Source organism: Eubalaena glacialis, chromosome 1, assembly GCF_028564815.1.
Source record: "Eubalaena glacialis isolate mEubGla1 chromosome 1, mEubGla1.1.hap2.+ XY, whole genome shotgun sequence".
NCBI classification, from domain to species: domain Eukaryota; kingdom Metazoa; phylum Chordata; class Mammalia; order Artiodactyla; family Balaenidae; genus Eubalaena; species Eubalaena glacialis.
Window position 1 is genome coordinate 216,525,576 of NC_083716.1, and position 25,845 is coordinate 216,551,420.

A 25,845-nucleotide genomic window follows, 5' to 3' on the forward strand; every position below is an offset into this window, starting at 1 on the left:
ACAAGCTTACTAGGAAGTTTATAGGTTCCCCATTATGTCTCCATCCTTGCAATAAAGAAATTCCCTTTACCAAATAATTCAAAACATAAACATAAGAATATATATTCTTGCATTAAAGTTGGCTGTCTCTCTGGGGCACACTTTCATTTTTGTCTTCAGGCAAGGAGGAAAAGCTAATTACATACTTTGCTTTTTAAAGCTTTTACTTGAAGCTGAGAAGACTTGAAAAATGAGCATAAAATAACTTGCAAATAAGATAATCTGCCATAAAACCCAATTCATCATTATCTTTATTTCCAAAACTACAAGTCATCAATTTCCTCCTTTTCCATCAAACTTGAGGACTTTCGATTCTAACTTGTAAATATGTCTTCAGTGTTTCATCCTTTTCTCCTGCTGCTTCTCTTCATCTTTTCCTTGGCATTCTCAGGCCTAGTCTCTCCTCACACTCCAGTCAGGCATCTATCCTTTATTCTACCTTGGTGACACTGTTGTTTAGAAGACAGGAATTTGATTACCCCAGTGAAATTCAAACACTGGATTAGCATGTAAAGCTCTATCGTTGCATCACAACCTACTGTTTTAGTCTCATTTCCTACCACCCCTTTAACTCCAACTATGTTCTACATCTAGAAACTTGTTAATGTTCTTTTATACCTCCAAGTCTTAGCCTATGGAAACTTCTCTCCCTGGAATGTGTAGTTTCTGTGAATCTATCAGATCTAGGCAATTTTTCTCATCCTCGTGTATGGATCAAACACTTCATTTAAGAAGCTTTTCCTTGACTTTTCCAGTCAGTTAGGTCACTTCTGCATCTGTGCTTCTGAAGAAGTGTATATACGCCTTTATTAGAGCATTTGCTTCATTTTATTGATCTTTTATGTATTTCCTACCAGACTACAAATATAAGAACAAAATTGTATCCATTTATCTTTATATTCCCAGAACATTCCATAGAGCTTGGCACATAGCAAGCCCTCGATATATGTTTCCTGTATGAAGTGAAAGAAAGTCTCTGACTTCAGATGCTTCCTCACTAGAAAGAGCAAACGTGGGAACATGTTTTGGGAAAGAAAGGCTAGGAAATATAACAATGTCAGATATGAAAAAGAAAGAATAGTAATTAATTTCAAAGAGCTAATGGGTGACCACAATGATGGCAACCCTCCTACCTACTCTGAAAGAAAAGACAGAATAACAGATACTATGTAACAGGATACTAAGAGAGGGAAGGTGTAAATATGAATTTCACTGTGGCTCTGTCAAAAACGAGTCACATGCCAAGCCATGTATGCGAGACAAGGTTAATGATGAACTGTAGTAGCATTTTATCCATATTGTCTCTCTTATGGCATTTATCAACTCCTACCTCATAGGGTCAATTCTCTATTAAGCATGTTAACAAAAGGAAGCAGAGATTAAGGATAATCTCCATTTATTATTACACCACACCTAGAAGAAGTACAGCATGAAATAGTAGTAATACAAACTTACGTGGTTAAAACTGCATCCATTATTGAAGAACAAATATTTGGGTCTATAAATGATATCAAAACCTACCTGCCCCCTCCCATGCACACACACACTCCACCTTGGCTTTGTCCCCTGCTCTACCCAGTACCTGAGTGTCTTTCCCACTTTCCTCACTCTTCCAGTTTCAGAGCCATCTGTAAAGGCCTTCGCCTGTCAAGGGCTAAGCGATCTGGGGAATGGGGGTTGATGCTGAGGCTGTAGTTGTTTAGAAGTCTTTTTACCCCAAAATATACCTGTTTAAATTTTTTGGCACCACTTATTCTACAGCTGATTAATCTCTCAACAGATAGTTACATGTTGACTATATTTATGTATGCCTTACCTCACTCTAACAACATAAGGTCTTTTAGGAGAGATTCTATTTTTCATACTCACATGTGTTTGCAACACAGTTTCATAAATAACTGTGAATGGAAAAATTAGTTAATAAAACTAATAATCCAGTCAAATGCCAAAATTGCAATGAGAGAATATTATACGGAAAAACTAGTAGTAGTGCTATAAGGTGTCTTTGGAAAACTTTGGCATGCCCCAAGCCTCCATCAGCTACCCTGCCTCAAGCCACCTCTAAAAGCAGCAATTTGAACAGAAACAATGTGCTCAGTAAGTAAATGAAACTTCAAATGCCTAAGTTAACACTGGTAAGTAACATAACTTTATAGGGGATGCAATATTTATTATTTCTTAATATTTAATGCCCTGAAATAGTAAAAAGAACTTTTTGGGGTTTTTTTTTTTGTACATCCAATCACTTTTAATTCACACCAAGCCTATGAGTGACAAACTCAGACATCACATAGCCAGAACAGAGTTGTTGGACTCCTAGGTCCACCATTTTAACCTCGATGCTCTGGATCCTATACTACTGTCATAAGCCCCAGCAATGCAAGCTTGCAGTACCAAATTTACAAAGACTTAAAACATGGACAGGTTTTTTAAAATGTTGGTTGATAATAATAATAATATAAAAACAAATAGACTCAACTCACAACAATGATAGAATTAAATCTGATTCTTTAGATTATATAACCTACCCTCAATACAAAGAAATGCTTCAATTATTCAGGAAAACAAGATAAAAGATTCCCAATTCAACAACAAGTAATCACTAGCTGTCCAATAAACATAGTTCCACAGTACATACTATATAAAACAAACAAAAACATCACAGATAATCCTTGAGCTGCCTATAAATAAAAAACCGATATTTATATTTTAAAAGTGACTACAGGATTTCCCAACTGTACTATTTAATATTGGGCAAATCTTTTTTAAATGAAAGATATAAATGTATCAGTAAGTTAACATTTCTGTATATATTTGTATGAATAATAAAATCAATCAGTATAAAAATATAATTAGTAGGACCAAAGAGATGCCCCAAATCTAAAGAATTAAAATTCATAACTCTCCTTAAAAAGGATGATTTACTAACATTAACTTTTTAGTTATAGATAATTATTAATTGATAAACCTTAGGGACTGCTTTCCTACCCCCTATTGTAGGAGATCAGGATGTTTTGTTTGGGTTTTTATTTTTGTGGAGGGAAGTGGTGCCTAATTTTGGTCTAGATTGTTCCCCATACTTGTAGAAAGCAAAATCAGTAACTTCCAAGATAAATCACAAGACAGATTGGAGACATTTCCAATTATATCACTGATCCCTTACCTAAGAGAACAGAAAATACACAAATAACCAATTACTCCTTTTAGAAAAACCTATAGACTTATGTGAAACCATCTCGAACTCTTTGGTGCAGCCAATGTAAAAGAAGAGTAAAGAGTACCTTACTTTGGTGTATTCAATGCCAGCCGCCATTATGATGGCAATTCAAACACACACTGTCAGAAATAATCTGGGTGTATCACAAAAACTCAATATAGCTTGTTTGCAAAGTGTCCCAAAGCTCAACTCATTTCAAGTACTTAAGATAATCCCATACAAAGTGAGTGTGACCTGAAATTGCTCTAAAATAGACTATAATGTTACCTTCATGCTGAAGGGTAGAGAGAGCTATTTAACCCATAACAAACGACGAAAACAGGGGAGAATGAAAATGGTGCACGCCATTGCTACCCACCATGGTGACTCATGACCTGCCCGGCAGCCTCCATGCTGACATTCTGGAGATAGTTGTGGCAGCGTTCCTTGTGCTCCTCCAGTGAACTGCGCTGCTTGTAGCTCCGTCCACAGTAGTTGCACTTGTGAGGTTTGCCCACTGTGAAGAGAACTCACGGTTAGTGTGCTGTGAAGTCTCATCCAAAGCAAAATTACCAGCTAACTTCTGATAGTCTGGAGGAAGCATTTATATGCTTTTCAGACTTAAATCTCTTCCTCCACCACACTCCAGTTGAGGCCATTAAAGATAATAAACTTCTACCAAGATGAAAAGACAGCAAGAAAAGGCAGATCGTACCTTTGGTGATAGGGGAAATAATGAATCAAAATCATGCTCTGACTGTATCCTAGATCATGAGAGGCTGATGACTGATCTTCAAATTATCTGACTCTTAACACTAACATTTACTCGTACACAGTTCTCTCAGCTCTGACTCATTCAAAAGACAAATCAGGAGTGTCCTAGATACATGATGAGAATTATTTTTATTTATTGGGAGGGGGCTAAGAATAGAGAATTTTACTGAAGGAAACTAAAATCCAACAACTTGAAATGTCATTGTCTAATGAAAAGATTATTCATGGGTACCAAGAAGACTAGAAAGAATTCAGGTGATGAGAAAAAGCACAGATAAAAGCAGAGAGTTTCTCTTTTCTTTCCACCTTGGTAATAACTATTCACACATGCAAAACTTTGCGGCAGATCAGCCTATTCTCCCACATCAGTCAGCACTGTTCTTATATTACCAAGAATTAACCTACTAGGTGCTTTGAGTCAGGATTATTAACAATAACAACCAAAGCCCTAACATATTTAGTTATACAACGAGAGTGATACTTAATTACATATTTCACATTCAGGAAATGAATTATTTTCTAATAGCCACATCTCATTATACCTGGTAAAATACTTCAATGCTCACATTAAAAAAAAAAAAAAAAAACTCTAAAAAATTAAGAAGGAAAAAAAAAACATTTAGGGAAAGAGGTGTGTTTTAATGTAAGACTATTCACAAGGTATCACAGAGCACTTTGATTCTTGGTGTTGAATGGATACAGAAAACCATAAAGCATCAGGTGGTCTGTTGCCAAAGCCCTCAGTTAAGCATATTGTGAATCAGGTCAGCTGCTCTCATTTGACTCCCTTAGGAATCATTTTATTTTGCCTAGAGGACAAACAGACAACTCTTTTTCATGGTCAAAGATAGCATCCTCAACTCCAGGTCCCTTACAAACCCATGCTAGGATAATGGTCATAAATGAAATTGAAATACTTTAACAAGACAAGGTATTCACACCTGCATAAAAATTTCACTACATTATGATTAAAAAAAACAAACAAACCTTTAGATTGTATTTGAGGTGCATATAAATTCAAATCAGTTATTTGATAATCGCAATTTTTTTGTAAACCGTCTTAAAAAACAAAAGCTATCTAAGGCAGGATCAGTCATTTCTAAAAATACTAGGCAAAGTAACTTCTATTTTTCAGAACCAAGAATTTCTGGGAAGTAAAAACCAGGTAGGTTTTTATATTGTGAGGACTCTTATAGCACTGTGTGAGAGCATAAAAAATACAAGAAAATATTTTTTTAGTCAAAAATATTAATGTAAATAGTATAAATATATTTATATATAATTGCATTCCAAATATGGGGCTACATATGACAAAAAGCCTTTTATGAATTTTCTCTCAACAAGTCTATAAAGCAATTAATACTTGTTAAGCATATACACTGTAGTTAACAGCCCACTATAAACTAGTTCCATCGTCTCTGTCTTCCCCTTCTTAAGTCCTGTTGCATTGTGTCCTGTGATACCTATGTTTTACTGTGAACATAATATCCTCCTATACTTCTTCCCCTTATTTCTCTAAGCAATTGACACCTTTTTAACTTAATTAAAATATAGTTCTTGTCCACTCCCCTTGGCTCACAACCCTCTATAAACTCCCAACTCCCCAGATAAGGAAGAAAAGACAGGATACTTTTTACTGCCCTCATTTTAGAATTCAATCCCATCTGCTTTACTTCAGCCTCTCCCATTTTGTCATCTATTGGTTTAAAACGTCACTCTTTCCTCTCTTCATCCCATCCTTGTTCTCTGTGAGTATAACAGATATTTGAGTAAATTGCTCTAAAAGTATAACCTCAATTTCCCCAAATCTTCATCTGTATTCTATTCCAGCAATCCACATACTGGGTGACATGCTAGACTCTGACATCCCATAACTATTCTATGTCTAAGAAATTTGTTCTGGAAGTGTTCCACCTTACCCTTCTACATGTCTCATTTAATGCATCTTTATTGAAAGCCTACTAGGTACCAACACTGGGACAAGGCTGGAATGTAAAGTGGAGAGCGAATTCTCATGGTGCCTATCCTCGTGCAACCAACAGTCTGTTGAGGAAGACAGACATTTAACAAATATACAAGCAATACATTACAAATTGTAAATTCTACAGAGCTAAAGAATGGTAAGCTAGTATAACATGGGGACCCCAGTTTAGTGTGAGAAGGTTGGACAGGAAAGTCTGCCTGAGGTATGAACATTTAGGCTGATAACTGAAGAAAAAGTAGAAGTTCGTCAGATAATGGGGATGGGGGGGAGGGGGGAGGAGAGACAGTGTTTCCGGGAACTGCCGTCATCTCTTTCTATTTACTCTCAAGTTCTTAGCTCCTTCGAATTCTAGATCATGCCCTTGCTACTCTTCTGAAAATTATTTTCAAGCATCATCAACAGTCCCTTCCAAATCCAATGGCTCTACTATCCCTACAAGACCATTTCCTGTCAGTTCTTTGATATTTCTTTTTTTCTTCCTCCAGTTTTATTGAGATATAATTGACATAGAGCACTGTATAAGTTTAAAGGGTACAGCAGAATGATTTGACTTACATATGTCATGAAATGATTACCACAATAATTTTAATGGACATCCATTTTTCCTAAAAATCAAGGTCATGAAAATATTGTTATATTTACTCCCTATATATGATGAGTTTAACTGTATAATAGGTATCAACTATATGAGTTAATATGTATAACATATGTATATGTATTCACAGAAAAGGACCAGTCTTTTGCTACTTTTCTTTTTACAAATGTTATTATTTACACAGTCTCACTATCTGAAACACCTTCATTCTGCTACCTCTCCTCAAAGCTCCCTTAACTCCCCAGTGCCATCTTTTCCAGGCTCCGGGTCTCCGTGATGTAATACCTTCAACACAGGGACCTTCTATCGCCCCTCCCCTAATAAAGTTCTATATTGAGGGTTAAAAAAAAAATACATTTAAAAAAAGTCATCAGTAGTCTCTGAAGTACTAAACCCGGTAGACTTTAATCAGTCCAAAATGTTCCTAATTCCTTGTCACTATCAAACTTTCAGGAGTCTTGAATCTCCTGTTTTAGCTTCTGGGATCAGATTCTGCATCCTCACTCCCTGGCTTCTCAATCTTTTCCTACCTGGTAACTATATATGTACCTCCAGGTTTTGCTCTCAGTACAGTAGTCTCCTTCTTTTCCCTCTAGATTAAGCCCTCATTTCTATGAAATGTCCAAATCATGCCTGGAATAATTTCCCATGTTTGGAAGCTCCTATTTGCCACAAACATTTTAAAAGTGATCATGGTGAACCCAAGGACACAGTTTCCCCCCTCTGTGCTCTCACCGCGCTCAGTCCATATTCTGTTGATGCATTACTTATGATAATTGCATTGTAATTATCCATCTGATCTCTGTTTCCCTCGTCCAAACAACGAGCTCTGCCATGAGGACAGAGGTCATGTTTTACTCAATTCGGAATTGATAGTGCTTACTGTAGTTATTAAACATAGGAGGTACTCAATATGTATTTGCTGAATGACTGTACTTCAACCTCATACTTCCAAATGCCTTTGGAGTATTACGTTATGCATATTCCTCTGAAATCTAAAATCTAAAATTCAACATATCCGAAATTATCTTCCTCTACAAAACTACTTCTTTATTCTGACTGCTCTTTTGTGCATTACCACTGTTTTAATAAACCAGACTCGTGACAAGGCAACCACTATTGTTGCCTCCTACCTCATTTCTCACATCCAAATAATTGCTCAAGTTTATCCCTCCTTCTCACTCCCAGAACCAATTTCCTAGTTCAAGTGTTCATTATCATGAACCTGGGCAAGCTTAGTATACTTCAAACCAGGTGTTCTCTTCCCTTGTGTAATGATTTTACTCCCCTCCTCAACAACCTTCAATGACTTTTCACTTCTACTGAACAAAGTTCAAATCCCTGTACCTGGCATTCAGCATCCTACACTGTCTGGTCCCAAGGGATACATCCCATCTTCTACCCCAGGATTCAGCCAGGATTACCTTCCGCTTTTACACTTCTGAGTCTTAGTTCTTTCTGGAATGGCTTCACACAATTTCTGCCTCTTGAAATCCTACGCATCCTTCCAATCTCCCTAACCATGTTCCATCCAAAAGCGATCTTTCCTACTAAAGAACTGTAACTGTATTGGTCCTCACACTTAGGAAACTTGTAACATTCTGTCTCTTGAGTTATTTGTGATTACCTCTGACCCATGAACAACTTGGGTTTGTACTACATGGATTTACTTATAATGTGAATTTTTTTCGACAAATACATACTACAGTACTGCGTGATCTGCAGTTGGTTGAATCCACAAATGTGGAACCGTGGATGTGGAGGGCTGACTGTGAAGTTATATGTGGATTTTCCACTGCAAGGGAGGGGGTGTTGGTGCCCCTAACCCCTGTGTTGTTCAAGAATCAACTGTATGTATACATTCATTTTGATCTCCCATGTTAGATTAGGAGCTTCTTGAGAGACTGAAATAATGTCTTATATATCTTTGTAACCTCCAAAGAGTTTAGCATGGTGATTTGTTCACAGCAAGAACTAATAAGTGGTGTTTTCATGAATGACATCATTTCCTAACTCTTTAAATATCTTCCTTTCACTGGTTTTCCCTGAATCTTTTACTAACTTTAAAAGCAATGCATCCATATAGAAAATTTTAAAATTCACCAAAAATTATTTATAATTATATCATTTAGAGATAAGTATCTTTAAAATTTTTATATCATGTATTTTTTCTATGCATGCAAAGATATATTTTGTTATGAAAGTGGGTCATTTTAGATGCTGTATTTTACAATCTGCTTATTTTGCTGAACAGTATATCTTGAAATTTCCCCATGATATAAAATAATAGTTTTGTTGCTGCTGTTAGGTAACAATTTTTCCCCAAATTCTAAAATTATGATATGTTGATTTAGTTTGCCTTAGCACTCTTAGTCCTTTTCTTATTTACTTTAATAATTATTTTTCTTTTTACCATAGTTACTATGCTCATACCTGAAAAAAAAAAAATCAAATAGCCCTAAAGGGCACTTAATGAAATAGTCTTCCCCTCACCCCACCCCCATCTAAACATAATCTATTTCTCTGTCCTCTCTTTTTGGAATTTCTTTAGTTTGATGTTAGACCTTCCGGACTGAGTCTTGAAATTTCTTTTTTCCCTCATATTAATTATCCTTTTACCCTGTTTACTTTTAGAAAAATTCCTCACCTTTTTCTTTGAATCTTTCTGTGAAATATTTTCTGGCGAATATAAATTTCTCTGACCACTTTCCTTTTTCTTAAAAATAGTATTCTGTTTTTTCATGGGTACAATAACATTTATCTGAGCATAATTTTTTCTTTTTAAAAAAGTTCTTTTTATATTGTCTTCTCTCGCTTTTTTTCTTTTTTACATTGGTGTCTGTATTGGAGGCTTTCCTTAAATGTCTGGTGCCTGAATATTTATTGTCCATTTATATTTAACAGTAAGGCACTAAAAAGCTAATTGGAAGTTCAGGAAACACAGGTGAGGTTTGTGAACTATTGGTGAACTACTGCAGAGTGACCAGGTAATGAAGCAACCTTTTCATTGTCAGACCCCCAAATATAAATATATGTCTTTTCTCTAGGACCTCTCAATTCCCTTAGAGAAGATACCTCCAATTTTCCAGCCCTGGGGGTGGGGGGAGGATGTGAAGCTAGATATTAGTATTCCGGAAGTAAGGCAAGATATGGGGCCAGGAATATAAATGTTCAACTGTAGTCTTTTACATACTGTCCCTGCTTTAAGTCCTTTGTTTTTTCCCTACTCTCTACTTTTCCTGGAGTCTCTAAGCTAGAACCTTTCCAATTCAACATCTCCAGAGAATAAATGTTATTTTCCTGTAGTTGGTTGGCTGTAGTGAGAGTGGCTCTGTGGCCTGTTTTGTATTCAGATTTTGAAATCCTTTTATATTCAATCCAGAGTTTCATCCCTACCATCAACAGTCATGTTTCTTCCAAGTCCAGAGACTTTTCAGGATTCTCTAGGGCCAAATGGCTTTGCTACTCATCCTTTATTCCTTTCTATAATCACTATAAGTTCCCGAGTCTTCTGTTTTGTGAAGTCTATTACCACCCCTCCCTCTATCTTCTTTCCATCTTCCTCTTGCTGCTATTCTGTCCTTTCCCATTGGCTTTGATCTTAATGCATTTATACTTCTATAAACGTCTACTGTAATTTTAGTGGAGTTTTAAGGAGTAGAGACAGATGTAGTTTTTCATTTCATCATGTTTAGACAGCAACAGACAGTATCACTTTTAATGTTGGTATGCTATGGCTCTGGAAGGGTGTGCCATAACTCTCTATTTAGATAAATAGGAGCATGACATGCTAGTAAAGATTAGCCACCAAAAAACGAATCACATATTTGTAAGACAAGGGAATTTGTGGAAATGTAAAACTAAATATTTCCTCTCTTCTACTGTAATCTGCTATGTATTTGTCTGTTATAATACAACATTCCCTACCTATATTCAAATATGTTTTAGTGTAACCATTTGCAGTGGTTCTCAAAATATGAACTGCATGCTACCTTATGTTAGAATTACCTGGAGTGCTCTTAAAATGCAGATTCTTGGGCACCATGCTAGGACCTAGAATTTCTGAGAGAGGTACTCTGATCTCCCCATGTTTAACAAGCCTGCCAGGTAGTTGCTTATGTACTGAAGTTGAAAAACAATGGTCTATAGAAGCTCATAAATCATCATGTTCTCTAAGTCTGGTATTGAGTTAAAATTTCTTATTAAAGTGAAGAATACTTTTCTTAACTCTACCATAATGATCTTAATTATATTATTGAAGGAGTTAAAATTAATTTTCTTTTACAAGAAATGTTGGGATGAAAATCTGAAAAGCCTATGGATGAAGTATCATTTATTACTGGTAAAAATTTTTTTTAAATATTTATTTTGGTATGGGAGTTTACTACTGTACGTTGATAACATCTTTTGAGGACAGTGATCCAGTTTAAACTTTACATCAATTCTACTTCAAACTGACCTGTGTGTCTGGATTTTAAAATTCAAGTGGATCAGAGTCAGTTCGGGGCCATCCCGACTGGTTAGGAGAAACCCTAGAAGTTACCCCTTGCTCCTGGGAGACCCCAGTGGGGTCCAAATGCTGGGTGAGGCCAACATGTCCTCAGTAGGTTCCCTAGGATAGAGACCCAGGCCTGGAGATAGCGTGTGAGATGCCACCCACAGCATCGCCATCTGGGAGAACGGGAGGGGAGAGAAGCCTATAACAATCTGCCATTACTCCAAAGAGGCCTCACTTAGCTGGAAGTTACTATTTTACCCTGGAATTGTGTGTTACAACTGGAAGAAAAGGAATAATGTTAATGGACCCGTTTACTTCCCGATTCTATTGATAGTGCAAACTTGAGCCACACATTACTTCAATTATATGGTCAAGAAAGGAGCCACATTTTCACGAAACGCATGGGTTCATGTTTGTTTCATTAAAAACTTGGGCTGCACCGGAAAGACAAGATCCAGCCTCATCCACCAGAACACAGGCACTAGTCCCCTCCACCAGGAAGCCTACACAACCCACTGAACCAACCTTAGCCACGGGGGGCAGACATCAAAAACAACAGGAACTACGAACCTGCAGCCTGCGAAAAGGAGACCCCAAACACGTAAGTCAAGCAAAATGAGAAGACAGAGAAACACACAGCAGATGAAGGAGCAAGGCAAACACCCACCAGACCTAACAAATGAAGAGGAAATAGGCAGTCTGCCTGAAAAAGAATTCAGAGTAATGATGGTAAAGATGATCCAAAATCTAGGAAATAGAATGGAGAAAATACAAGAAACGTTTAACAAGGAACTAGAAGAACTAAAGAGCAAACAAACAATGATGAACAACACAATAAATGAAATTAAAAATTCTCCAGAAGGAATCAATAGCAGAATAAATGAGGCAGAAGAATGGATAAGTGACCTGGAAGATAAAGTAGTGGAAATAACTACTGCAGAGCAGATAAAGAAAAAACAATGAAAAGAATTCAGGACATCTTAGAGACCTCTGGTACAACATTAAACGCACCAACATTCGAATTATAGGGGTCCCAGAAGAAGAGAAAAAGAAAGGGACTGAGAAAATATTTGAAGAGATTATAGTTGAAAACTTCCCTAATATGGGAAAGGAAATAGCTAATCAAGTCCAGGAAGTGCAGAGTTTCCCATACAGGATAAATCCAAGGAGAAACACGCCAAGACACATATTAATCAAACTACCAAAGTTAAATACAAAGAAAAAATATTAAAAGCAGCAAGGGTAAAAAAACAAATAACATGCAAGGGAGTCCCCATAAGGTTAACAGCTGATCTTTCAGCAGAAACTCTGCAAGCCAGAAGGGAGTGGCGGGACATATGTAAAGTGATGAAAGGGAAAGAAGCTACAACCAAGATTACTCTACCCAGCAAGGATCTCATTCAGATTCAATGGAAAAATTAAAACCTTTACAGACAAGCAAAAAGTAAGAGAATTCAGCACCACCAAACCAGCTTTACAACAAATGCTAAAGGAACTTCTCTAGGCAGGAAACACAAGAGAAAGAAAAGACCTACAATAACAAACCCAAAACAATTAAGAAAAAGGTAATAGGAACATACATATCGATAACTACCTTAAATGTAAATGGATTAAATGCTCCCTCCAAAAGAAATAGACTGGCTGAATGGATACAAAAACAAGACCCATATATATGCTGTCTACAAGAGACCCACATCAGACCTAGGGACACATACAGACTGAAAGTGAGGGAATGGAAAAAGATATTCCATGTAAATGGAAAGCAAAAGAAAGCTGGAGTAGCAATTCTCATATCAGACAAAATAGACTTTAAAATAAAGACTATTACAAGACACAAAGAAGGACACTTCATAATGATCAAGGGATCAATCCAAGAAGATAATAACAATTGTAAATATTTATGCACCCAACATAGGAGCACCTCAATACATAAGGCAAATGCTAATAGCCATAAAAGGGGAAATCGACAGTAACACAATCATAGTAGGGGACTTTAACACCCCATTTCACCAAAGGACAGATCATCCAAAATGAAAATAAATAAGGAAACACAAGCTTTAAATGACACATTAAACAAGATGGACTTAATTGATATTTATAGGACATTCCATGCAAAAACAACAGAATATGCTTTCTTCTCAAGTGCTCATGGAACATACTCTAGGACAGATCATATCTTGGGTCACAAATCAAGCCTTGGTAAATTTAAGAAAACTGAAATCATATCAAGTATCTTTTCCGACCACAATGCTATGAGACTAGATATCAATTACAGGAAAAAATCTGTAAAAAATACAAACACATGGAGGCTAAACAATACACTACTTAATAACCAAGAGATCACTGAAAAAATCAAAGAGGAAATAAAAAAATACCAGGAAACAAATGACAATGAAAACACGACGACCCAAAGCCTATGGGATGCAGCAAAAGCAGTTCTAAGAGGGAAGTTTATAGTACTACAATCCTACCTCAAGAAACAAGGAACATCTCAAATAAACAACCTAACCTTACACCTAAAGCAATTACAGAAAGAAGAACAAAAAACCCCAAAGTTAGCAGAAGGAAAGAAATCATAAAGATCAGATCAGAAATAAATGAAAAAGAAATGAAGGAAACGAGAGCAAAGATCAATAAAACTAAAAGCTGTTTTTTTTTAGAAGATAAACAAAATTGATAAACCATTAGCCAGACTCATCAAGAAAAAAATGGGAGAAGACTCAAATCAGTACAGTTAGAAATGAAAAAGGAGAAGTAACAACTGACACTGCAGAAATCCAAAGGATCATGAGAGGTTACTATAAGCAACTGTATGCCAATAAAATGGACAACCTGGAAGAAATGGACAAATTCTTAGAAAAGCCCAACCTTCCTAGACTGAACCATGAGGAAATAGAAAATATAAACAGACCAATCACAGGCACTGAAATTGAGACTGTGATAAAAAATCTTCCAACAAACAAAAGCCCAGGACCAGATGGATTTATAGGTGAATTCTAACATTTAGAGAAGAGCTAACACCTATCCTTCTCAAACTCTTCCAGAATACAGCAGAGGGAGGGACACTCCAAAACTCATTCAATGAGGCCACCATCACCCTGATACCAAAACCAGAAAAAGATGTCACAAAAAAAGAAAACTACAGACCAATGTCACTGATGAACATACATGCAAAAATCCTCAACAAAATACTAGCAAACAGACTCCAACAGCACATTAAAAGGATCATACATCATGATCAAGTGGGGTTTATGCCAGGAATGCAGGATTCTTCAATATATGCAAATCAATCAATGTGATAAACCATATTAACAAATTGAAGGAGAAAAACCATATGACCATCTCAATAGACGCAGAAAAAGCTTTTGACAAAATTCAACACCCATTTATGATAAAAACCCTCCAGAAAGTAGGCATAGAGGGAACTTTTCTCAACATAATAAAGGCCATATATGACCAATCCACAGCCAACATCGTTCTCAATGGTGAAAAACTGAAAACATTTCCACTAAGATCAGGAACAAGACAAGGATGTCCACTCTCACCACTATTATTCAACATAGTTTTGGAAGTTTTAGCCACAGCAATCAGAGAAGAAAAAGAAATAAAAGGAATCCAAATCGGAAAAGAAGAAGTAAAGCTGTCACTGTTTGCAGATGATATGATACTATACATAGAGAATCCTAAAGATGCTACCAGAAAACTACTAGAGCTAACCAATTAATTTGGTAAAGTAGCAGGATACAAAATTAATGCACAGAAATCTCTTGCATTCCTATATACTAATGATGAAAAATCTGAAAGAGAAATGAAGGAAACACTCCCATTTTCCATTGCAACAAAAAGAATAAAATACTTCGGAATAAGCCTACCTAAGGAGACAAAAGACCTGCATGCAGAAAAGTATAAGACACTGATGAAAGAAATTAAAGATGATACAAACAGATGGCAAGATATACCATGTTCTTGGATTGGAAGAATCAACATTGTGCAAATGACTATACTACCCAAAGCAATCTACAGATTCAATGCAATCTCTATCAAATTACCAATGGCATTTTTCACAGAACTAGAACAAAAAATTTCACAGTTTGCATGGAAACACAAAAGAACCCGAATAGCCAAAGCAGTCTTGAGGAAGAAAAACGGAGCTGGAGGAATCAGGTTCCCTGACTTCAGAGTATACTACAAAGCTACAGTAATCAAGACAGTATGGTACGGGCACAAAAACAGAAATATAGATCAATGGAACAGGATAGAAAGCCTAGAGATAAACCGACGCACATATGGTCACCTTATTTTTGATAAAGGAGGCAAGAATATACAATGGAGAAAAGACAGCCTCTTCAATAAGTGGTGCTGGGAAAACTGGACAGCTACATGTAAAAGAATGAAATTAGAACACTCCCTAACACCATACAAAAAAATAAACCCAAAATGGATTAAAGACCTAAATGTAAGGGCTGACACTATAAGACTCTTAGAGGAAAGCATAGGCAGAACACTCTATGACATAAATCACAGCAAGTTCCTTTTTGACCCGCCTCCTAGAGGAATGGAAATAAAATCAAAAATAGACAAATGGGACCTAATGAAACTTAAAAGCTTTTGCAAGCAAAGGAAACCTTAACAAGATTAAATGACAACCCTCAGAATGGGAGACAATATTTGCAGAAGAAGCAACTGATAAAGGACTAATCTCCAAAATTTACAAGCAGCTCATGCAGCTCAGTATCAAAAAAAAACAACCCAATCGAAAAATGGGCAGAAGACCTAAATAGACATTTCTCCAAAGAAGATATACAAATTGCCAATAAACACATGAAAGGATGCTCAACATCACTAATCATTAGAGAAATGCAAATCAAAACTACAATGAGGTATCACCTCACAGCAGTCAGAGTGGCCATCATCAAAAAATCTACAAACAATAAATGCTGGAGAGGGTGTGGAGAAAAGGGAACCCTCTTGCACTGTTGGTGGGAATGTAAAGTGATACAGCCACTATGGAGAACAGTATGGAGGTTCCTTAAAAGACTAAAAATAGAACTACCATATGACCCAGCCATCCCACTACTGGGCATATACCCTGAGAAAACCATAATTCAAAAAGACTCATATACCACAATGTTCATTGCAGCTCTATTTACAATAGCCAGGATATGGAAGCAACCTAAGTGTCCACTGACAGATGAATGGATAAAGAAGATGTGGCACATATATACAATGGAATATTACTCAGCCATAGAAAGAAAGGAAATTGAGTTATTTGTAGTGAGGTGGATGGACCTACAGTCTGTCATACAGAATGAAGTCAAGTCAGAAAGAGAAAAACAAATACAGTACGCTAACACATATATATGGAACCAAAAAAAAAAAAAAAAAGGTTCTGAAGAACCTAGGGGCAGGACAGGAATAAAGACGCAGACGTAGAGAATGGACTTGAGGAGACAGGGAGGGGGAAGGGTAAGCTGGGACGAAGTGAGAGAGTGGCATGGACATATATACCCTACCAAATGTAAAATAGATAGCTAGTGGGAAGCAGCCGCATAGCAAAGGGAGATCAGCTTGGTGCTTTGTGACCACCTAGAGGGGTGGGATAGGGAGGATGGGAGGGAGACGAAAGAGGGAGGAGATATGGGGATATATGTGTATGTATAGCTGATTCACTTTGTTATAAAGCAGAAACTAACACACCATTGTAAAGCAATTATATTCCAATAAAGGTGTAAAAACAAAATTCAAGTGGAAAAACTTACATTGACCAATTTCTCTTACATTGCTGGTCGTGCTGTTGCAGTCTTTTAAGAGGGCTATATAGTGTTACTTCACATAAGAAAGAACAGCATGGAAATTAATCATTTCCACTAGCAAAAGATAAATGGTTTGCCCGGGTGTTGATTGTGGGAGTCTATCTTTCCCACTTCCCACAACACCACATTAAATGCCAACTGGAATATGTTGTCAGAACATAGCTAAAGCCTTTAAGTCATTTATTTTTCAACTAATACTTTGAGAACTCATGGGGAAAAAGATAAATAAAAAGAGAGGTTGGGAAGAGAGAACCATTTTAGAGTTGCCAATTTCCTGACTTGATAAGCTAAAGTAGGGCTCATTCACATGATCATAGCTTTACGTGGGCACTTCCAACCATCTTCCTCAAATATCTGTTGCCTCTGAAATCTGAGTTATAGTACATATAGATTTTTACTTTTTTAAATCAGTTTTATTGAGGTATAATTTACATTAAATAAAATCCACTCACTTTAAGTACACAATTCAAGGAATTTTGAAGTGTATATGGTTGTGTAACCACCATCACAATTACAATATTTTAATTTCCATCACCTTAAACCAAAGTTTGGGATTGACATGTACACACTGCTATATTTAAAAATAGATAACCAACAGGACCTACTGTAAAAATAAATAAATAGATAAATAAATAGAAACTTGGAAAAACTGAAATGTATGAAGAATACAAATTAAAATCATCTGCAATAAACATTATTATAAATCTAAAAAAGTAGGTCTTACTAATAGAGTTAGTCTTTAAATTGGGTAGTGTAAGTCATCCAGTCTTGATTTTTCAAAATTATTTTGGCTATTTTAGGTCCTGTATTTCCAAAGAAATTTGGAATCAATTTGTCAATTTCTATAAAAAAGCCTGCTAAGATATTGATTGGGATTGTATTGAATTGATAGGCTAAATTTCAGGAGAATTAACATCTTAACAATACTGAATTGTTCATAATATGATCATACTATCTCCATTTACTTAGGTCTTCTTTAATATCTCTTGGCAATGTTTTATAATATTTCTTGCACATAATTTCACATTAAATATTTCACATTAAAAATTTCACATTAAATATTCACATTAAATTTATCACATTAAATATATTCACATTATTTCACATTAAATTTATCTCTGTTTTTCATATATTTTGGATGCTATAATAAATGGCATTGCTTTCTAATTTTCAGTTTCCAATTGTCCATTGCTAGCATGTAGAAATAAACTTGATTTCTTTTTATTAACTTTGCATCTTACAACCTTAATGAAATCACTCATTAATTTTAGTTTTTTGGTAAATTCCTTGTTATTTTCTATGCTATAGGTGATCATGTCACCTAAAACAAAACAGTTTTATTTATTCGTTTCCAATTTGTATTCTTTCCCTTGCCATACTGCATTGACAAGACTCCCAGTACAATGTAGAAAAGAAGTAGAGAGAGCAGACATTCTTGCCTTGTTCCTACTCTTAAGGGTAAACTTTCATTCACTTAGTGTTAGTGTGATGTTAGTTGAAAGGCTTTCAAGGATGGTTTTTATCCTGTTGAGAAAGTACCTTTCTATTCTATTGCTGAGAATTGATAAACCCCACTTCGGCATGATATATTATCCTTTTTTATATATTTCTGGATTCTACTTGTTAAAATTTGGCTAAGGATTTTTGCATTTATGTTCAGGAGGGACATTGCTATACAGTTTTCTCATGTTATAATGTCTTTGGTTTTGGCATCAGGGTAATGCTGAACTCATACAATTAATTTGGAAGTATCACTCCCCCTTCTATTCTCTGGAAGAATTTTCTCCTTACATTATTTCTACCTTAAATGTTTGACAGAGTTTAAAAGTGAAGTCATCTGGCATTTTCTTTGTGGGAATGTTTTTAAATATTGGGTGGGCCAAAAAGTGCCTTTGGTTTTTAAAGTAAAAATAAAAGACATTTTTCAATTTCACCAAGAACTTTATTGAACAACGTATTCACCCTTCTGTTCCACTACCTTCTGCCATTTTTCAGGCAACTTCATATTCCATCTTCCCAAAACTTTTTATTTTTTTGAGCAAAGAACTGTTCCAGGTGCCTTTTACAGCCTTCCAGGGAATTGATATTTTTTCCATTAAGAGAATTTTGTAAAGACCGAAATAAATGGAAATCCGAAGGTGCACTGTCTGGCGGATGAATCAGAACTTCCCAGCCAAGCTGTAACAGTTTTTGCCTGGTCATCAAAGAAACATGCGGTCTTGCATTATCCTGATGGAAGATTATGTGTTTTCTATTGACTAATTCTGGACACTTTTCATTGAGTGCCACTTTCAGTTGGTCTAATTGGGAGCAGTACTTGTTGGAATTAATTGTTTGGTTTTCCAGAAGGAGCTCATAATAGAGCACTCCCTTCCAATCCCACCATATACACAACATCACCTTCTTTGGATGAAGACCGGCCTTTGGTGTGGTTGGTGGTGGTTCATTTCACTTGCCTCAAGATCTCTTCCGTTCCACATTGTTGTACAGTATACACTTTTCATTGCCCATCACAATTTGTTTTAAAAACGGAATGATGTTTTCATTACGTTTAAGTAGAGAATTGCATGGGGAAATATGGTCAAGAAGGTTTTTTTCGCTTAACTTACGTGGAACCCAAACATCAAAGCAATTCACATAACCAAACTGGTGCAAATTATTTTCAACGCTTGATTTGGATATTTTGAGTATGTCAGCTATCGTCCACGTGGTATAACGTTGATTGTTCTCAGTTAATGTCTCAATTTGATCGCTATCAACTTCAAATGGTCTACTCAACCATGGAGCATTGTCCAAAGAGAAATCTCCAGCACGAAACTTCACAAACCACTTTTGACACATTTGACCAGTCACGGCACCTTCTCCATATACTGCACAAATCTTTTTGTGTGTTTCAGTTGTGTTTTTACCTTTCTTGAAATAATAAGGCATAATATGCCAAAAAGGTTGCTTTTTTTCTTCCATCTTCAATATTAAAATGGGTACACAAAAATTCACCAATTTTGATGTCTTTTTTTTAAATGCATGCTGATATGACAGCTGTCACATACAATCTAACAAAATTGTTTCAAATAAAGTTAGAGACAACTAAGTGCTACTAGAGCCATCTTACGGAAAAAACCAAACGAACCTTTTGGCCCATCCAATATAATTTCAATTCCTGGAAAGAATATTAAGTTATTAAGAATATCTATTTCTTCTTGAGTGAGCTTCAATAATTTCTATGTTTCAAGAAATTTATTTCATCTGCTCGAATTTGTTTATTTCAAGTTTACTGACATAAACTTGTTCATAATATTTCCATATTGTACTTCCAATGGCTATAGGAATTTTAGTGATGTGTCATTTTCATTCCTGATGTTGGTAAATTGAATATTCACTCTTTGTGCTGGTTGATCTTGGCTAGAGGCTTACGCATTTTATTAATCTTTTCACATAATCAGCCTTTGATTTCATTGGTTTTTCTCTATTATTTGTCTGTTTTCTCTTTCATTATTATTTCCCTCCTTTAGATACTCTAGATTTAATTTACTCCTCTCTCACAATCTCTTTAGAAGCAAGCTTAATTGGTTTGAGACCTTTCTTCTTTTCTAATACAAGCACTTAATTATATACGTTTTCCTCCAAGTACCACTTTCATTCTCATCATGTTCATGTTTCCTTTATATTCTTGAACATAAGGAACATATTTATTATAGCTGTTTAATCAACCCTATCTGCTAATTCCACCATTTGATCATTTCTGGGTCTGTTTCTACCGATTGATTTTTCTACTGATTGTGGGTAATCCTTTCCACCTTCTCTGCATATCTGTTAATTTTTTAATAGGTGCTGGCTATTGTGAATTTTACATGAGTGGGTCCTAGATTTTGTTGCACTTCTTTAAAGTATGGGTTACTTGTTCTGCTATGCAGTTATATTACTTGGAATCAGTTCAATCCTTCTGGTATTTGCTTTTATGCTTTAAGGCAGATCCAGAGAACGTTTTAATCTCAAGGCTTGTTTAGCCCCAGTACTATGGCAATACCACTGAGGTCTTAACTCAATGCCCTGCATATGACAAAGTCTTTCTATACTGGCTGGTGAGAATGAACTCTTCCCAGCCCTAAATGAGCTCCAGGAATTGTTTGGCCTTCTGCTTTCTGGTGTTCTTTCCCCAGCTTCAGGTAGTTTCCTCATACATGTAAAGAGATCACTATTTAGCCAAAGAGTAAAGAAGGCCCTCTGAAAAACTTGAGTTTTTTGTGTGCAGTTTCCTCCTATCTGATACTCTGCCTTGCATATCTAAGCACATAGGTCTCCCTGGACTCTGATCTCTGTCTCCTCACAGTGAGACTGCCTGGCTCTGTTTGGGTTTGCTGTCCCTGCACTGTGGCCTGGAAACTGCTTCTAGGAAGTAAGCTGGGGTAATCATAGACCTCACTGCCTTTGTTCTCTTCTCTCAGGGATCACAGTCCTACAGTGCCTCTTGTTCAATGTCTAAAAGCCATCTAATATTTTGTCTGGTATTCTAGTTGTTCAAGGTGGGAGGGTAAATCTAGTCCCTAATACTTCATCATGATTGGAAGCAAAAGTTATGTTAGTAATTGGGTTAAATACCAAGAAATTAAATACCACTAACTTTGGAGGTTTTACTATCAATACAATTCAGGTAACTGAAATAAAGTTTCTTTTAAATATAATTCTAAGAATATTCGTTATAATACCAAGAGTCCTAAAACACAGAAGATAGCTGTGTCAGTGTTCCCAAACACTCGAAAGTTAACACCTAGTCTCTTCTTTGGCATATTGTCCCTCATAAAAATCCTACACTAACCAAAAAAGGGAAGAATTATCAGTATAATCTGTCAGAGATATAGATAGAGACTACTGACCTGAACAATGAACTACAATTTGAAGATGCAGTAAAGAAAACTTGACAATACTGACAACTATTCAATTACTAGAAAATTCTAGCAAATTTTTTTCTATTTTCTCCATCTGTCATTATGAGGAATTAGAAATAAGAAATACCTGCACCTATACTCCTAAGAATCCCACATACCTACCCAGAAGTAAAAGCAAATCAAATAGCCATAAAGAATTGTGAAGTAGAAATGTTTACCATAAATTCATAGGGTGTTATGAAGTTATATAGCACAACCAAGACTTGTTCACTTATATTTTCTTGAAACATGTCACTTCAAGAGTTATCCTAGTGAAACCTATAAAACAAATTACAATAGCACTAATTCACGTGGTAAATGTTTTATTTATATAGATATGTTTGTTTACACATACAGAAACATGCAAAGAAACATCTATATACAGAAAATATATTTACTATTTGTCATGACACATATAAAATCAGGAACAGAGCATTATGCATATATCACATTCATTTTCCCTTAATAAAATTAAATACACCCACTTTCCTATAAATATATAAATAAATGCACAAATTTGATATCTGATTTTCTTAGCGATTGCTTAAAGAATTATAAATTAATCTGAAGAAAGATTAGCCCTGAAATATGGCACAACTGTCATTATTTCTGTAATTATATTACTAATTGGGTTAAATACCAAGTTATACTTTATCTGAATTAGTGGTTGGTTTTATTGTATCAACCCTGTACATAAAAAATTCTAATATTCTTGATCCCTACTGCTATATTGCTGCATCAAAAAAGGTTTTGCCAATTCATATTCAGACTAGTAGTATACGAGAGAGCCATTTCACAATACTCTCAACAATGAGTACTCTCATTAAAATAATAAATTCTCCACTATTGTGCTAGGCCTGTGACCCTCCAGTTGTAGCATGGCACTCTGGGGACACGGAAGCACACTCTTGGGCAGGATATTTTAAAGCAAGATAAGCACAGGATATTTTAAAATTTGAGGGAAATAATAAAACTCTACACCCCTCAGGTGCCACGTGAACTACCTGCTCACAGTTTCAACATTACAACACAATACATTCCTTTCAATGATGTCATCTTTGTGAAGCTAGGTTTCAGCAGTTGCTGCAACACAAGGCAAGTATCTTGTGAAAATCAGTGTGGAACAGGAAATGAGAGGGACGGTGTCCAATCCGATTCCCAAGTTGAGGAAGTTGTGCAGTTCCCAACAGGGTGTACAATCCCATTAGTAAGTATGACTGTTTTAAGAATGAAATGAAAACATTTTGTCTTTCAATTTAGGTATACTATTTTTCAAATGGCTATGAAGTGGTTGGGACAGAAATACTTAAGTCGTTTAGACTTGACTACTTAATAAATGAAACTGTTAGGTATATTTCTTTTTAGGTCTAAAGGCACTGGAGAAACTTACTGAGACACCAAGGGCACTGTGAACCAAGAAAGTTTGGGAATCTCTGTGCTAAACAACTCAATATAATCATACTTCTTTTTAATCTCTGTATCTATTAAGGCTAATAAACCTTTGACTGACTTCTCATAAATACTTAATTTATGGCTTTTTGATGTTTAGATGTTTTGAATTTTCATGGAGTTAAAACTGTTGGTAATTTTCCTCTTTGCGATTTATTTTACTGTTCTAAGTTTCAAAATTCTGCCTGATACAGAATTTCTGAGAAATATCTACATCTATTTTTTCCCCTAAATCTTTAGAAGTCTTAATGATTCCAGTTTTTTTTTTTTGATAGATTAAGTAGAAAGAGAGTATTTTAGAAAGAAAAAAAATTCCTACCTGAAAGTGAGCTATTTTTCAAAGAGAACCTCTGTTATGCTAAATTATTTCAGTATAATTAGGTGTCCGTAAAAAATTATTACAGTAAAATAACTTTTATCTCTCTAGGCAGAGTTCATCAATGGCAAGGAAGGAGAATGTTAAATGTTCAAATATGTCTGTGAACTAGGACAGTTAGGTGGGTTTCAGAGAGATTCACAATGTACATGAGCATGCCAAGGTTCTTTTTGATGTTTAGATTCAATAACAAAGCAAGCAAATAAAATCTGTTTAACCCAATGTTTTCCCCAAATTATTTTCAATATAAAATATTTTATAACAAGTATTAATTTCCCAACTATTTTTCTATGGATGTACACTGAAAAAACTGAACTATGATACTAAAATAGGTACACACTGCCAGCTTTAATGTACTTTACTGTTTGTTCTTTTATAGGATTTGCTAAGTGTTGAGCAAGGCCATATAATTCTTTTATCACTCATTTAACATACATTTATTGAGAGTCTTCAAGTGCAGTGGATACAACCCTGAACAAGACAGACATTAGCTTTGAATTCACAGAGCGGACATTACTTTTTTTTTTTTGAATTTTATTTAATTTATTTTTTTATACAGCAGGTTCTTATTAGGTATCCATTTTATACATCTTTTGTATATATGTCAATCCCAATCTCCCAATTCATCACACCACCACCACCCCCGCCACTTTCCCCCCTTGGTGTCCACATGTCTGTTGTCTACATCTGTGTCTCAATTTCTGCCCTGCAAACCAGTTCATCTGTACCATTTTTCTAGGTTCCACATATATGCGTTAATATATGATATTTGTTTTTCTCTTTCTGACTTACTTCACTCTGTATGACAGACTCTAGATCCATCCACGTCTCTACTAATGACCCAATTTCGTTCCACTTTATGGCTGAGTAATATTCCATTGTATATATGTACCATATCTTCTTTATCCATTCGTCTGTCGATGGGCATTTAGGTTGCTTCCATGACCTGGCTATTGTGAACAGTGCTGCGATGAACATTGGGGTGCATGTGTCTTTTTGAATTATGGTTTTCTCTGGGTGTATGCCCAGTAGTGGGATTGCTGGGTCATATGGTAATTCTATTTTTAGTTTTTTAAGGAACCTCCATACTGTTCTCCATAGTGGCTGTATCAATTTACATTCCCACCAACAGTGCAAGAGGGTTCCCTTTTCTGCACACCCTCTCCAGCATTTGTTATTTGTAGATTTTCTGATGATGCCCATTCTAACTGGTGTGAGGTGATACCTCATTGTAGTTTTGATTTGCATTTCTCTAATAATTAGTGATGTTGAGCAGCTTTTCATGTGCTTCTTGGCCATCTGTATATCTTCTTTGGAGAAATGTCTATTTAGGTCTTCTGTCCATATTTGGATTGGGTTGTTTGTTTTTTTAATATTGAGCTGCATGAGCTGTTTATACATTTTGGAGACTAAACCTTTGTCCATTGATTTGTTTGCAAATACTGTCTCCCATTCTGAGGGTTGTCTTTTCGTCTTGTTTATGGTTTCCTTTGCTTTGCAAAAGCTTTTCAGTTTCATTAGGTCCCACTTGTTTATTTTTGTTTTTATTTCCATTACTCTAGTAGGTGGATCAAAAAAGATCTTGCTTTGATTTATGTCATAGAGTGTTCTTCCTATGTTTTCTTGTAAGAGTTTTATAGTGTCCAGTCTTACATTTAGGTCTCTAATCCATTTTGAGTTTATTTTTATGTATGGTGTTAGGGAGTGTTCTAATTTCATTCTTTTACATGTAGCTGTCCAGTTTTCCCAGCACCACTTATTGAAGAGACTGTCTTTTCTCCATTGTATATCCATGCCTCCTTTGTCATAGATTAGTTGGCCATAGGTGTGTGGGTTTATCTCTGGGTTTTCTATCCTGTTCCATTGATCTATATTTGTTTTTGTGTCAGTACCATATCGTCTGATTAATGTAGCTTTGTAGTATAGTCTGAAGTCAGGAAGTCTGATTCCTCCAGCTCTGTTTTTTTCCCTCAAGACTACTTTGGCTATTCAGGGTCTTTTGTGTCTCCATACAAATTTTAAGATTTTTTGTTCTAGTTCTGTAAAAAATGCCATTGGTAATTTGATAGAGATTGCATTGAATCTGTAGATTGCTTTGGGTAGTATAGTCATTTGCACAATGTTGATTCTTCCAATCCAAGAACATGGTATATCTCTCCATCTGTTGGTATCATCTTTAATTTCTTTCATCAGTGA

General features: G+C 35.7%; 1 protein-coding gene across 4 annotated transcripts in view; it reads right to left on the minus strand.

Moving 5' to 3' along the window:
* IKZF2 (IKAROS family zinc finger 2) overlaps positions 1-25,845 on the minus strand; it is a 167,705-nt gene that overhangs the window by 11,331 nt on the left and 130,529 nt on the right. For all 4 annotated transcript variants that reach the window (XM_061204697.1, XM_061204669.1, XM_061204679.1 and 1 more), the window contains one exon: positions 3,615-3,752. In XM_061204697.1, coding sequence (XP_061060680.1) covers positions 3,615-3,752 — 138 coding nt within the window. The remainder of the gene's footprint in view (positions 1-3,614; positions 3,753-25,845) is intronic.